We start from the raw sequence: 15,006 nt of genomic DNA on the forward strand, positions 1-15,006 counted from the left end.
ACTTCTTGCAGTATCAGGCTGCTGTTGGTGTTGCATGCTATGTGTGTGCATACTGCAGCACTCTCTTGTGGCGGTAGCAACTAACTGGAGTTCTGTATTATGTATGCTCTCAAGTTGTGTTGTGCCTGAGGTTTTTGGTGGTTGATGTTGTTTCCTATCTTGTCCATGACCGCTGTTGCTGTCTTCTGAGGAGGTAGTTGCTGCATGGTGTATTCTATTATGTCTGATTCTTTTAATTATGCACATGGTCATCTCAGGTTCATTACCACAAAAGGGATTTTTTTTTACAGTAGCTCCAAAGCCAGCTACCACACTATACTGAGGCCGGCCAGGGTGGCCGAGCGGTTCTAGGCGCTACAGTCTGGAAATGCATGACCACTCCGGTCGGAGGTTTGAATCCTGCCTCAGGCATGGATGTGCATGATGTCCTTAGGTTAGTTAGGTTTAAGTAGTTCTAAGTTCTAGGGGACTGATGACCTCAGAAGTTAAGTTCCATAGTGCTCAGAGCCATTTGAACCATTTGAACCACACTGTACTGAACTGGTATCCTGCTTCCCAGTTGATCAGGTTCTCTGCCATCTTGATTTCTATATATTCATTGATGCCACTATCCCACAATCTGGGAGGAGCTAGGATCATAATTCATGGTGTGTTCAAGCTCCAGGCAATTAGCTGCTGTTGGTGATACAGTGGCCTGTTGTAGCCTGGTACGACTTTGGTGTTACATCTTATGTCCACTATCCTGGCAGTTTAACCAATGTAATACACACCACATTCACAAAGTGTATGGTAAATGTCAGATAATTCTTGACCATTCCAATGAGCACTCTGATCTTACTGGGTGGGTGGAACATATATTTGATTTTGTGTTTCTTCAGGATTCTGCTGATCTTAACAAAGATAGATCTGGCATATGGTAGAAAGGCTACCTTCCTGGCCTCTTCTTCTTGTTCCTGTTCTGTTGTACTAGGTTGCCTGGTGGAATGTAATGCTTTGCAGATATCCCTGGTTGAATATCCGTTATCCATGAATACTTGTCGTAGGTGTCCTAACTCTGCTATCCAGCTGTCTGGGTCAGAGAGTTTTGGTTTGTGTACAAGTGTTCTGACCACTCCATTGTTCTGTATTGGGTGGTGACAGCTGTCAGCCTGTAGATATAGGTCAGTGTATGTCGATTCCCTATATGCACAATGAGCAAATGTGCCATCTGCCTTCCTCTTCACTAGGACATCCAGGAACAAGAGCTGACCATCATTCTCTAGTTCTGTAGTGAACTTAAAGTTGGGATGTCTTTGAGTTCAGATGGTTCAGGAACTTGTCCAGTCATTTCTGACAATGTGGCCAGATGATGAAAGTGTCATCAAAATATCTGAAGAAACACATCGGATGGTAGGCAGCAATTGTAAGGGCCTCATCCTTGAATTTCTTCACAGACAGATTAGCCACTGTCGGAGATAGGTAGCTACCCATTGCCACTCCTTTAATCTGCTCATAAAATTGGCCTCCACATAGGAAGTAAGTCTGTGCCAAGATATACTTGAAAAGATCCAGCAAAGCTCTGCCAAATCTCTCACTGATCTAACTGATTGTATCCTGAAGTGGGACCCTGGTTAATAGGGATATAATGACAAAGCTGACCATGATGTCTGTGTTCGAGATTTGTACATTTCTGGGACATTTCATTAAGTCCAAGAAGTTGTGGATGTGGTGGATACACTTTTCCACATATGATGCTAATTTCATTTTAAGCTAGGTGGCTGTGGAGTAGGTTGGTGCATGGATATTGCTCACAATTGGATGAAGAGGTACACACTCTTTACGGATCTATGGTAATATGTATAGTCTGGTTGGTACTGATGCCTTAGCTTTCAGATGCTTGACAACTTCCTCAGGCCGTCCTGTTTTCTTAAGAAGGACCTTTGTGTCCTGGTGGGGTTATTCCCTAGTAAACTGCAAGCAGGATCCTCTAAAAATTGACAAATCTTCTAGCCATAGTCAATCTTCTGTAGTATGACAATAGATGGAAACTTAGTGATGTTATCAGCAGATAAGGGGATCTCTTCTGTCATACTGCATAAGACTGACTATGTTATGAATGGCACTTTGATTGGATATATGTTCTGTGTCACCTATGAACAGATATCATCTGTTCTCAGGGCATTGGTACATTTGGGCATGGCTATTGCTACTGCTACTTCTTGCTGAGAAAATGGCAGTGTGACATCGTTGTTACTATATTGAGAACTCATATGGTCACAGAGCACTGATTCGTGGTTGTTGTGTGTATTTGAAGGATAATCTGGTGAAAGAGAGGTCAGTAAATATTTGGCAGCATTCTCCTGCCACTGATCATTGTTCTTTTTGCCTTGCGGAGGATAGACAGGATGGTGGAAATCTTAAATTTGTCAGTTGGAAGTTTGTATGACTAAATACACAAGTCTTATTTCAGTTGTATGTTCTGAAAGCACTCGCAGTGCTCCTTTTTAGTGTCTCTGATCTTGCCTCGATATGTTAGTTTCAGATGTCCGTATATATTTATCATTCTATCTCTTCTGCCCCTCTCTAGAGATTACTGGTAATTCCTTCCTGCATTATGGATTTTTTTCCTGAACTCTGTCAGTTTCCTACCCCAATGTGCCTTAGAAATAGCTCTTCATCCTCTGTTTGAGATGAGATTTGCCTGTGCCCACTGCAGGAGCCTGATATGGGCATTCACCCAGAGACCTAAGTTTTCAGGTAAATGGTCTAGGTAGAAAGAAGCCATTTAAGAAATAAGTGCATTCCAGTTTTCTGTGTCAAGTCCCAGCCTTCTGGTTTCCTTTGCCTTCAGTGCTTCTAGAGTTTACACTTACTGTTCTGATATCAAAGGTTATGACAGTTGTTTAACCTCCCAGGATATAAACTTACTAGCAGCTGTCCAATTTGCCAGGGTAATGTCTATATTGGTCCCTGCACCAATGCTATTTTCAAATTTGCTAGGTTGCCCATCTTTGATAATAACAGTCAGGCCAGTTCTTGGATCAAGTCTTGCAGCATTACAACATGTTCACCTGTTGTTCTGCTATGCCCAATCACTGACTTCGCATTTGCATCAGCCCCTATTATGTGATATTCTTCACAACTGTACAGTACTGCCGCTCATAATTTGTCAAGATATGGCTCAGTCTTGTGAGAGTACTGCAAAAATCCACTTACATTGAAGAGCACACATCTTTAATGTTACAGAGTGCTCATCACTTTAGTGACAGGGTATTTATGATTGAGGGTGATGGTTGCCTCCTTGGCATTTGGTGTCAAACTATTGTGACAATGTGTATTGAGAAGTGTGGACGTATGGTTCCTGGACTAGCATGACATTGACACCCAATTCTTCCATGGTATTTTGCAGCTCACTCATTACTGATGCACAGTACATTACATTTATCTGCAGGAGCCTAATGCCTCTAGGTGTATCTTATATGGATGTAGCACAACGCGAAGGGTAGGGTGGCATCAAAATAGATTTGTCCATGGGTCTTCATGAAATATTTGTATAATGTTTCAAGACAGAAGACGATATTCCAATGTGAAAAAGACTTTTCAGTAGTAATTTTTGCGCAGTACTGTTGAAGGATATAAAGTGAGTGCTTTCAAGTCTTCTACACTACACACACAGGAATAGTGAGGCATTCTCTCACAAATTCAACAAGAAACCTGCAATTGGTGGAAGCCTTGAGAGACAGATTCAAACAGAGAGGCCTCTTTATCATTATGTAAAACTTTTATGCCATTAGTAATCACAAACTGATTAATGATTTTTTCTTAGGAAAAGAGACTACTTACTAATTTTTGCAATAAAGCAAGAGTTTCAAATATTAACTTAATAGAAGAAGATGAAGGCCAACCACTCAGAATGTTTCTCAGTGGCAGCAGAGTGATAGAAGAAACCCTAGTGTGGGTCTTTGTCAGAAGAAGGTAGAGGGTTGGCAGAGGTAGAAGGTCAACACAGTGTGTTAAGGGTGAGTTAGGAGACTGTGGAAGCTGCTGGTGGTACATTAGCAGCACGGTGGCAAAAGACATAGGCATTGCTCACAATCCTGCTTTTCACAGACAATGCATCATGCTACTGTCATAGAGACTCCACCACAGTTTATGAATTAATTCAGCCTGTAACACCTGGGATACAATAATTATGTGAGTACTAGTCTTGGAAGTAAAGATGACTGCTGTTTACTGTGCTGCATAATGGAAGGGGACTGCTACTATCATGTAAAACTATTCATGTAGATTCAAAGACTTCCTGGAAACATTTTTTAAACTGTTCACAACACTGTAGTGATGATTCAGAGTTTCATTTCCTTAATTCCTTAAGCTATCATGTTTTCTAAAAATATACACCACTAATAAAAACTACTTGGAACTTCATTGCATTAGCCCCTTAGTCATAGTAAAATACTTATTCTGCTTTCTTACAACCTTTCTTCCAGAGAATTTGGCAGGAAATGATTACAGAGCAAGTAGAGAGCTATCCCTACATTCAGTGCTTTGTAGATGACACAAATAAATGAACTCTTTAACTAAAAAGATTATGACTAGTGTAAGTATAAATGAGAACTTCCAATACTGACTGCCTGATTTAGTTGTTGCTTACTTAACTTTTTTGTTGTTGTTAGTTGTTACTGGAGCTTGGGTAATTAAGTGCAACTTTATCACAGTAATAGCTTAGTGTTAAAATCAGCAGTAAACATTTGTCAGCTTGTTCATCTCTCTCTTAAGCAGTCATGAAATTGAGAGTTGCTTCTCAATGTTGTTAGTCAAAACTTTATATTCAGAGCTCAGGTTAATGTGGTAGTGGGATGCATTAGAGAGAAAGAGTCTGAGATTCATTAGAAAATCATTACAGGACAAATAGACCATTACAACTGCTTCAGCCAGTTGATGTACAGTGAATATTTGGCAGCATTCTCCTGCCACTGGTCTGTTGATGTACAGTTGGGAAAGCTACAATAACCCAGTAACTGGTGCTCTGTCTGTAGAGGCATCTCATAACAATATTTTCCATGAAAGTTAATATATAAAAAACAGTGGTTTATAGTTTTCAGTTTATGCTGGACTTTGGCAGCATAGAGTAACTTTTTCTGGGCTCACTGAAAAAAAAAATTCATTTACATGCAATTACTACCTATCTCATTGAAAGTTGCATTTTATATACTTACCACCATTTTAAATATTGTTTATTTCATACAAAACTGGTTCTTTTTATGTGTATTTAATGTGAGTAATTATATGTTTCAACTTACCACAAATTTCCGAGACAGAATGAGGTGATGGAAGAGAGACTATCAGGGATTTCTGAAGAATGCAATAACCTAGAAGAAATTATACATGAATTTCAGCATTCAAAAGAAAAGTTAGAGTTGCTTAGTCAGTCAGCTACAAAAGACAGTAATGATGTAGATGAACTGATAAATAAGCTGGAAATTAAGTGTAATGATATGGAGCAAGAATTAAAAAATAAAGAAGCAGAATGCAATTCAAAGATTAAGGTAAGTCTGAATTACTTTCACTGCAGTGTAACTTTTACATGACTGAACCACTGTTAGTTAGTAATAGCAAATATTTATTTTCGTTAACTGTTATCAAGAATGCCTATCTTCATTGCCAGCACATTCAGAATATTGTTACTTAAGATACCAACAATTACAGTCTCTGTGCTGGACATAATATAACTACTACATTACTAGTACACAATTTTATTTCTCCATCTAAAAAAAGGAAGTGAAGGAAACAAAAGAAAAATTTGGAGTCGGAATTAAAATCCATGGAGAAGAAATAAAAACTTTGAAGTTTGCCGATGACATTGTAATTCTGTCAGAGACAGCAAAGGACTTGGAAGAGCAGTTGAACTGAATGGACAGTGTCTTGAAAGGAGGATATAAGATGAACATGAACAAAAGCAAAATGAGCATAATGGAATGTAGTCAAATTAAGTTGGGTGATGCTGAGCGAATTAGATTAGGTAATGAGACACTTAAAGTAGTAAAGGAGTTTTGCTATTTGGGGAGCAAAATAACTGATGATGGTCGAAGTAGAGAAGATATACAATGTAGACCGGCAATGGCAAGCAATGCATTTCTGAAGAAGAGAAATTTGTTAACATCAAGTATAGATTTAAGTGTGAGGAAGTCATTTCTGAAAGTATTTGTATGGAGTGCAGTCATGTATGGAAGTGAAACATGGACGATAAATAGTGTGGACAAGAAGAGAATAGAAGCTTTTGAAATGTGGTGCTGAAGAATGCTGAAGATTAGATGGGTAGATCACATAACTAATGAGGAGATATTGAATAGAAGTGGGGAGAAGAGGAGTTTGTGGCACAACTTGACTAGAAGAAGGGACCGGTTGGTAGGACATGTTTCGAGGCATCAAGGGATCACAAATTTAGCATTGGAGGGCAGTGTGGAGGGTAAAAATTGTAGAGGGAGACCAAGAGATGACTACACTAAGCAGATTCAGAAGGATGTAGGTTGCAGTAAGTACTGGAAGATGAAGAAGCTTGCACAGGATAGAGTAACATGGCAAGCTGCATCAAACCAGTCTCAGGACTGAAGACCACAACAACAACAACAAAATCTCAGGACTAATTGCAAAAACAAGCAACAAAGTGTATAATTTGGTCAAAGCCCACGCTCCTATAAACCATGGAAATACTAAAATTCACAGAGAGTTGAATACCATTGTGAATACTGTAAATAAATAAAGAGCATTGCTCAGCACATTGAAGGCTAAATAAGAACAGGAAGACAGAAGACCTGCATAAAGTCTTTCTTCTGAAACTTATGTCTATGTGCTTTGTTGAACCTATATTCTAAAAGAAAACTTGGGAATACCGAAATTTTTACTTGGAAAATCCAGTATGGAATGTAACAACATTATGAAAAGCAAAGTTGCTACTCATCAAATAGCGGAGATGCTGAGTCGCAGACAGGACAACAAAAAGACTGTCACAAATAAATTTGACTATTAAGGCGTTTGTCAACAAGACACACACACACACACACACACACACACACACACACACACACAACTGCTGTCTCAGGCAGCTGAAAGCACCAGTTGCTTGAGACTGCAGTGTGTGTGTTGTGACAGTCTTTTTGTTGTGCCTGTTTGCAATTCAGCATCTCCACTGTATGGTGAGTAGCAACTTTCCCTTTCATAATATTGTAAACTTTTAATCAAGTAATTCCAGAACTGTCATGTTACAGTCTCTGGAAAAAATATGTTTGAGATGTGAAATATCAGAGTGAGATTTCAACTCAACAGATCATACCTAAAAACAGTCGATTTCTGAAGGTAAAAACAAATTTCTCAAACAAAACATCAATATCATCTTACGGGATACACAAAAGTAAGACTGTATGGGCAGCACAGGCCTGAGCGATACACTCCAAACATCTGGCTCATGCAGACATACAGACTATCTGAGAAATACTCTGGTATCTGTGTTTTGAAGCTGATGAAAAGTGTTATTGTCAGTGTTGTACTGTTTTGTTTTGGTATTGCATTGTCAGAGCTGTGAAGATATAGCTGATGTTAGGGGCACAGTGACTGTAGTGAAGCAACTAGTGATGTGTGTGTGAGTACACAAATATCAGCAGATGGGGCACACAATGACAGAGATAGTGAGGATGTTTAGGAATTTATTTTGCAAGGCCTCACTTCATTAAGCAGCACATTTGATTGGGATAAGTGTGCTTTTATTTCAGGCAGAGTCATAAACTTAGTAACTGTACAATAATGTGAGAGGAAATGTGTGCAACCTTCTCTGAATCATATGAGCAGTCTCCAGTAAAATCAATTTGCAAGAGATTGGCTTAAATTCAAGAGCTGTGATCAGGCCTGATCACATTTAAAAATGACCAATGTTTGTTACCTGACGATGTCATCAAGTAGTGAGTTGCAACCTGACACAATTTTGTGGTGCAATTTCCAAATGCCATTTCTCAGTCAAGAGTGTTATTTGCTGATGAATGTGCAGTATATCACAGTTCACGTAGGAGAAATGTGATCTTCTGGCCAATAAATAAATAAATTTTCATTGTATGTAATAGTCAGAAAGGCATGCAACTCACGTTATGGCATACACCAAGATGTCATCATGATATCTGAACATATTTTTTTAAGGGTATATGGATGTAAATTCTTATTTTTGTACATATTGCAAATTTTATTAGTATCCCTGCTCCAAGAAAAAGGGAATTGTGGATCATATGTGGTTACAGAAGGACAAAGCTCGAGCATAGTTTGCTAATCTGGTGCTTGAGTTCCTTAAAGAACAATTTCGAGGACAGTAGACTGGGTACTCTTATGCAACATCTCACCCTATTTAAATGGCCACCACAAAGCCCAGACCTCGCGACACCACGCAACTAGTAAGTCCCATATGGGTAGCCTTTTGAAATATAATTTCTAAGACACTCCACAACATGTCAAGGAGAGCAAGAAGACATGTGTCTGTGTAAGGCACAATGGCACACATACAGAGCTACCGGATACATACTTTTACACATGAGTACTCCAATCCACAATACTATACAGATTTGACTGAGGGGAATGGAACCTTCTTGGACTGATTTATTTGATTCTATAGTCCATGTACACATCCATTTACCATGCTCTTCTTGCTTTTATCTGGAAAATAATGATGCTAACTTACCAGCTAGCTGATGTGAATCTTGTTCTCATTATTCTGATTTCCAGACTTTTATGAGTTTCTCAGATATTTCTACATTCGGACAATAATGTTTACTTATGAGACAGATTTCCTAAATTTACTGCCACCTAAAATATTTGATGCTTCTCATCAGTTTATAGGTATCATGAGCTTTTGCCATTAATCTATGAATGATCTAAGGCGGTGACGAAAACTTTTCATTTCAGGGCATTGCTATAGCTTATATGCAACATAGCATAACTTAGCATGGGTACATAAGCACCGACATGTAGGCAAGTGATTAGTGTGCCCCTAATGTCCTTCCAATGTGCATATGGCAATCTCAGATGTTATTACCAAGTGAATTGAAATGGGACCAACATGCTGTTATTCTTTCTTGGCTACTGAAGGACAAACACTTGTAGACATCCACTGGAGAATGAACAGAGAGTATGGGGCAGCATGTCCATTGAAAACCACCACTGTTGAATGGTGTGCCATGTCGTTTGCTGGTCATAATTCAACACAAGACGCTACTCAATATCACAAGTGTTGTAATGCAGAAGTTACTCTAACTCAAGTGGGAGACACTCAAGCACTCACCCTATTATCCTGATCTCTCCCCATGTGGTTATGATGCCTTCAGTCCCTTAAAAATGGCCTTGAAGGGCCAATGATTCCTGTCAGATGAGGATGTGGTGCAGGCAGTTATGGACTTCTTTATGCAGTAGGACATGATGTTAAACCCACCTGGGTATCTTGAACTTGGTGTATCGGTGGGATGATTGCCTCAATGCTCATGGTGATTTTGACTGATTGGCATAGATTCTGGACTATTCAGCCATTGAACAGAAACTTTTTGATTTTCACTTACAGAATTGTCATTCTGTATGAATATGCACAGTAACTCCACATTCCCATGATTTCAAGGATTAAGATCAATTTTGTGTTATTACCAATTTTGTAAAAATGCAATTTACATATTAACTAATAGGTATTCACCCAGTTTATTTATAATGAATGGGTGATATATACAGGATGCTTCTCAGAAGCAGTGCAGATTAACTTGAGTCCATATTCCAAAGTAAAGGCCTGTCCACACTGTATCAAAGTTCTGCCTTTGACAAATAGAGTCCACAATAGTAGTACCTAAATCAAACCAGTAGCACACTCACCACACACTTCACGGGCCACACAACAATTCACTTAAACCAGCTCTGGGCTACCTTATATGCAGGACTCTGATGACCCATTTGAGGGCTATCCAGATGGCCAGTGCCCTCTGGGTTTTGGCGCCACAGCGGTTGACATTAATCTTGTGCCAGCTTTTCAGTTTCAATAGTGAGGTCAGTTGGCACCACCCTCCCTCACCACTAGCAGTTACTGCTTGTTTGAATATGCAGGTGATGTGTGGTCTGGTGGAGTTGCCACTAGGAAAGGCAGCAGGTCAAAATTCATGGGCTTCACTGTGGGGAGCCAAGGCAGGATGATGGAAGGGGCACGAGTCACCATGGTATCGGAATGTGTGCTGAGCATGGTTGATGCAGATGGCTGCTGACTAGGATGGCAGAGGCAAAGTTGATTTCAATTCTGCCACAGGAGTTTGTGGGTGGAGGCTAAAGTATATATCATGGACCTGTGGCAGATAGGGATCATCCTACTGATCCAAGTTGAGTGGCACTTGAACTCATGGGCCTGCATCAGGGGCTCCCAGCTGGAAGGAAGAGGCCCCATTCATGACATGCACCAGTGGCGGGCACAACACATGGGGGTGGGTGGGTAAGTGTGGTCATTAAACTACTCTGCTAGGCTGTGGTTTTCAATTGGGGTGGCACTCTTAGTTGCTAGAGATCCACAGTGGCAATGGGTGAAGTGTTAGACATCCCATCCTTGCGGGTGGCAGCCATGACCATAATCTACTACTTATTTGTGCCTATTGACCAAGAGACTAAACCCAAAATCTGTCAAGAGGGGTTGCCTGAAAGAACACTTGCACAGGTTGCATTTTAGTTTTTTTGCTGTTTCAGGAACAATAACACCAAAAGTGTGAAAAGAGTCTATCAGAAAAACATTGTCCACTTTGGGATCAGCTATCACAAGAAAATGTACTGAACATTTGACTTTGTTTTAAGTTAGTAAAAGTGAAAACTTTTCTTGCGAAGGTACACATGATGACATCTATAGGCCCACTGGTTAGTCTCAGCTGCCTACGATGGCAACCCTAAACTTAAGTAGATGGTTTAGCGAGGACATGAAAATAGCAGTGTCCAGCAGTAACTTCACAGAATGTTAGTCTTTAAATGCATCTAAGTGCATTTGCTGGAATGCCTTCTGAGGAGTCTGCACTTCCACAGATCTATCAATCACTCAGTCTACTTCCACAAGTTGAGGCACGTTTGCATTGGAACGGCTTCAGCATACTAATCCCAAGCATCCCGTTTAGCCACACCTGTGGCATGTTGCATACCAATGGGAGAACTGCTGAGTGTGTAGCAAAGGAAACATTTGATACAGACAGGCCTTGGTTCTATTGCTGCTGACATGGCCTGTCACTGCTGGTGTCGCTGTTCATTTAGTTGTCCATGCTGTGGAGCAGGTAGGGCCTTGCTGGATTTAGTGTGACATCTTGCATGAGTGGTGCTGGAGAGTTGATGTAAGCAATGCTTTCTTCCAACATAAACAAACTATGGGCTGCATGGGCAGTAGGCCTGAGCTATTCACATTACTTCCCTGAGAGAAGGACCTGTTTCCCAGAATGTTTAGTTTCTCATTTTTGTGGCAGAGTAAGATGCATTATAATATCCCCGATTAGAGAGTCAGCTTATTTTTTGTAATGTTCTTGTAATATGAAAATTTTCTAGACAACTCAAGCTCCACTGGATTCATTAATGGCTCCAATTCCTGTAGTAGGTGGTACAGTTCAGGATTGCCTGTCAAAAAGCTGTAAGCATCCCACTCTTTACATTGTTCCATAAATGGTGGGAAAGTCATAAACATGGGTGGCATGAGAGATGCTAACACTTTCACTTCTGTAATGTGGCTGTCATTAACTCCTGATAACCTAGCTCAGTTTGTGCTAATAGTTGCTGTATGTGTTCCATGGTTGAAAAACTGCACGATTACCTAAGTGCAAAAATGTCCCAGGTTTGATTTGCATGAGCTAGTAGGGATTGCCCTGGTTTATTTAAAAACAAGAGATTTATACAGGATACTCCTCAGATAGAGTGCAAACTAAATTGAGTCAATTTACAAAGTGACAGCAGTTTTTAAGCCAAACTAGTAGCACACTTTAAATGCACTCCAAAGATTGCATCACAACTAACATAGACCAGCCCTGCTGGATTCTGATGTGGTCCTGTTAGGGTGTGTTCCTGATGACCAGCATTCTCTGGATAGTGGTACCACAGTGCTTGATAGTAATGTTGCACCAGCTTTCAGTTTCCATAGTGATGCAAGAGCAATACAATTTCCTTTCTAGCTTACAAGAAATAATGACAAAGACTTATGAAATATTGTTTTGTTCTTTCTATATTCCATGGAATATTATTGTGATATCTCATTACGATGTGTAATGAGCCAATTCACACACACACACACACACACACACACACACACACACACACATTGTGCTATTACATATCCAGAAATTCTTCTGTGGAGTAGAAGGAGTTACCAGGTGGATATAATTTAGTTTACATTTTTAAAATTTTTATAACTAAGGACCTCATTACCTTCTGTTCCATACTAAGGCAAATTGAAGGATAGTGTGAGTCATTCCTCCTTCGTGTTATATATTTATGAATATTACTGTTGTTTCAGATTGTGGTTGATTGTAGATAGCAAAGTAAATCTACTCTAGGGCTGTTTGCATGTTGAAATGCTCCCAGTTATTATTATGTTGATTATTATTAACCAAAATAGCAGCCTAGTTTTAAGTTTAATATGACAGTGACCTAATAGATAGGGGCTAGTTGGATTTCGCTGCTTTGTGAGTTATTTCTAATCAGAATGTGGCTGCTCAACAATGTTCCACACAATGATAATGGGTTTTTGCAGTAAACAATGTCAAAATGTTTTACTCGGTGACTGATATATTCTGTTATATGCGGAAGACAGTGCTTTTATCTCACACTTCTAATTATGGCACGAGTCAGTATTTTTCGTATTATGTCAGTATTATGTCACTGCTGTAACAGTGGTCAGCACACACAATTCTCACTGCAATCCAATGTGCGCCCAGTGCAGTTGATGCAAACAGTAATATTCATCACCCTGTAAATATTTAAAAACACTTGTTAGAAAAACCATTTGTAAAGAATTGATATTGTTTTTCTAAGGGTCAACACATCTGTGGGGACAAACTCAACTGGTGCAACATGACACGTGGCTTGTGGCTTGGCCCAGACTTGGTGGACTCCCGGACTCGACTAACTCCCAGACTCGACTAACTCCCAGACTCGACTAGCTCTCAGACTCGACTAACTCTCAAACTTGACTAACTGACACTTCATTCACTTAGCACTAGCGGTGCTTGACAGTTGATTTTGGCTACTATTGGCCTGAGTGAGCCTATGTATTTATCATCAAGTATGGGATCGCGGACCCCCTTACATTCCAATGCTCCAAAGACTTTCTTGTAGCCTTAGGCAACAAAGAAAATAGAAAAAGTTGTTTGCAGTTTTCAGAAGAAAATAAAAAAAAACATTATATTTAAGAACAAACATGACATCATCAAACTACTATATGATTTTACTGGGTAACCTATAATATGTATATTCCTATGTCACAAGTAATGTAATTTGCAGAATCAATAAAAATCACAGTCATACTTAAACCTCTTTGACTCTGGTAGTGAACTGCCTGTAAAGAAATATTATACAAAAATTTAACATATCTCAGTGAAAAATAGTAAATGCTTTATACAGGTTTGTCTTACATTAAATGACAAAGAAATTCTTCCTTAGCAAAAAGTAGTAAATATTTTACACATGTATGTTTTCCAGTTAATGGTAAAGGATTACCCATTTCACTGGTTTGTGTGGGTCACTAAACACATAATTGTCACTACTTATCTTTCTTGTAGCATAATGCAGAAAATTCTTGTTTAATCTACTTCAGCTATTGCCTTTGATGTGTTTTCCTTTCAGCAGTGCTTTTGCATTCCATTCTATCATCACTATCTCACCTCACCTGTGGTACCATACATGAAAGGTCTAGAGAAAATACCTCAAATTAATGACTATTAATTCTTATGTCTTACAATGTGTCAACATGAGACATATTAGTCTAAACACAATTTTCAATACAACAACTATGTAACTAATTGACAATGGTTTAATTTCTATTAGATCATGCAGATATAAATTTGTAACTAATGTGGTTGTCCAGAAATAAGTTTCAGTGGAGGTGGCTATTTATTTTGCCATGTATTATGTCGCTGTATTTGAATGGCTTTTATTAATATTGGAGATAGGATAGTAAATATTTTTTTGTTGACATATAGTTCAAAATTTGAAATATCGGTATACCAATATTATGAAAAGGAAAGTTGCTGCTCATCATATAGCGGAGATGCTGAGTTGCAGATAGGCACAATGAAAAGACTCTCACAATCAAAGCTTTCGTCCATGAAGGCCTTTGTCAACAATAGACGACACACACACACACACACACACACACACACACACACACACACACACACACACACTGACGCAAACTTTGTGTTTGAGTGTGTGTGTGTGTGTGTGTGTGTGTGTGTGTGTGTGTGTGTGTGTGTGTGTGTTGTTTATTGTTGATGAAGGCCTTAATGGCAGAAAGCTAAGCTTTAATTGTCAGAGTATTTTTGTTGTGCCTGTCTGCGACTCAGCATCTCCTCTATATGGTGAGTAGCAACTTTCCTTTTCATAACCGAGCGAGGTGGCGCAGTGGTTAGCACACTGGACTCGCATTCAGGAGGACAACGGTTCAATCCCGTCTCCAGCCATCCTGATTTAGGTTTTCCGTGATTTCCCTAAAATCGTTTCAGGCAAATGCCGGGATGGTTCCTTTGAAAGGGCACGGCCAATTTCCTTCCCAATCCTTTCCTAACCTGAGCTTGCGCTCCGTCTCTAATGACCTCGTTGTCGATGGGACGTTAAACACTAACAGCCACACCACACACCTTTTCATAATATTGTTACATTCTCTCCTGGATTTTCCACTGTTTGAAATATCAGTGTACATTATTTATTATAGTGTGCCACTATTTTATTTTTTCTTACAAAAGCATGAATTACCCATCTTTACAGCTAACTAGATCATAAAATCATTGTTCC

The 15,006-nt window shown here is 39.4% G+C and overlaps 1 protein-coding gene across 2 annotated transcripts in view; it reads left to right on the forward strand.

The window, feature by feature from the left end:
* Positions 1–15,006, forward strand: part of LOC126281196 (uncharacterized) — a 239,262-nt gene that overhangs the window by 165,412 nt on the left and 58,844 nt on the right. For both annotated transcript variants that reach the window (XM_049979905.1, XM_049979906.1), the window contains exon 8: positions 5,298–5,525. In XM_049979905.1, coding sequence (XP_049835862.1) covers positions 5,298–5,525 — 228 coding nt within the window. The remainder of the gene's footprint in view (positions 1–5,297; positions 5,526–15,006) is intronic.

The sequence above is a fragment of the Schistocerca gregaria genome, chromosome 7 (assembly GCF_023897955.1).
Source record: "Schistocerca gregaria isolate iqSchGreg1 chromosome 7, iqSchGreg1.2, whole genome shotgun sequence".
Classification (NCBI taxonomy): domain Eukaryota; kingdom Metazoa; phylum Arthropoda; class Insecta; order Orthoptera; family Acrididae; genus Schistocerca; species Schistocerca gregaria.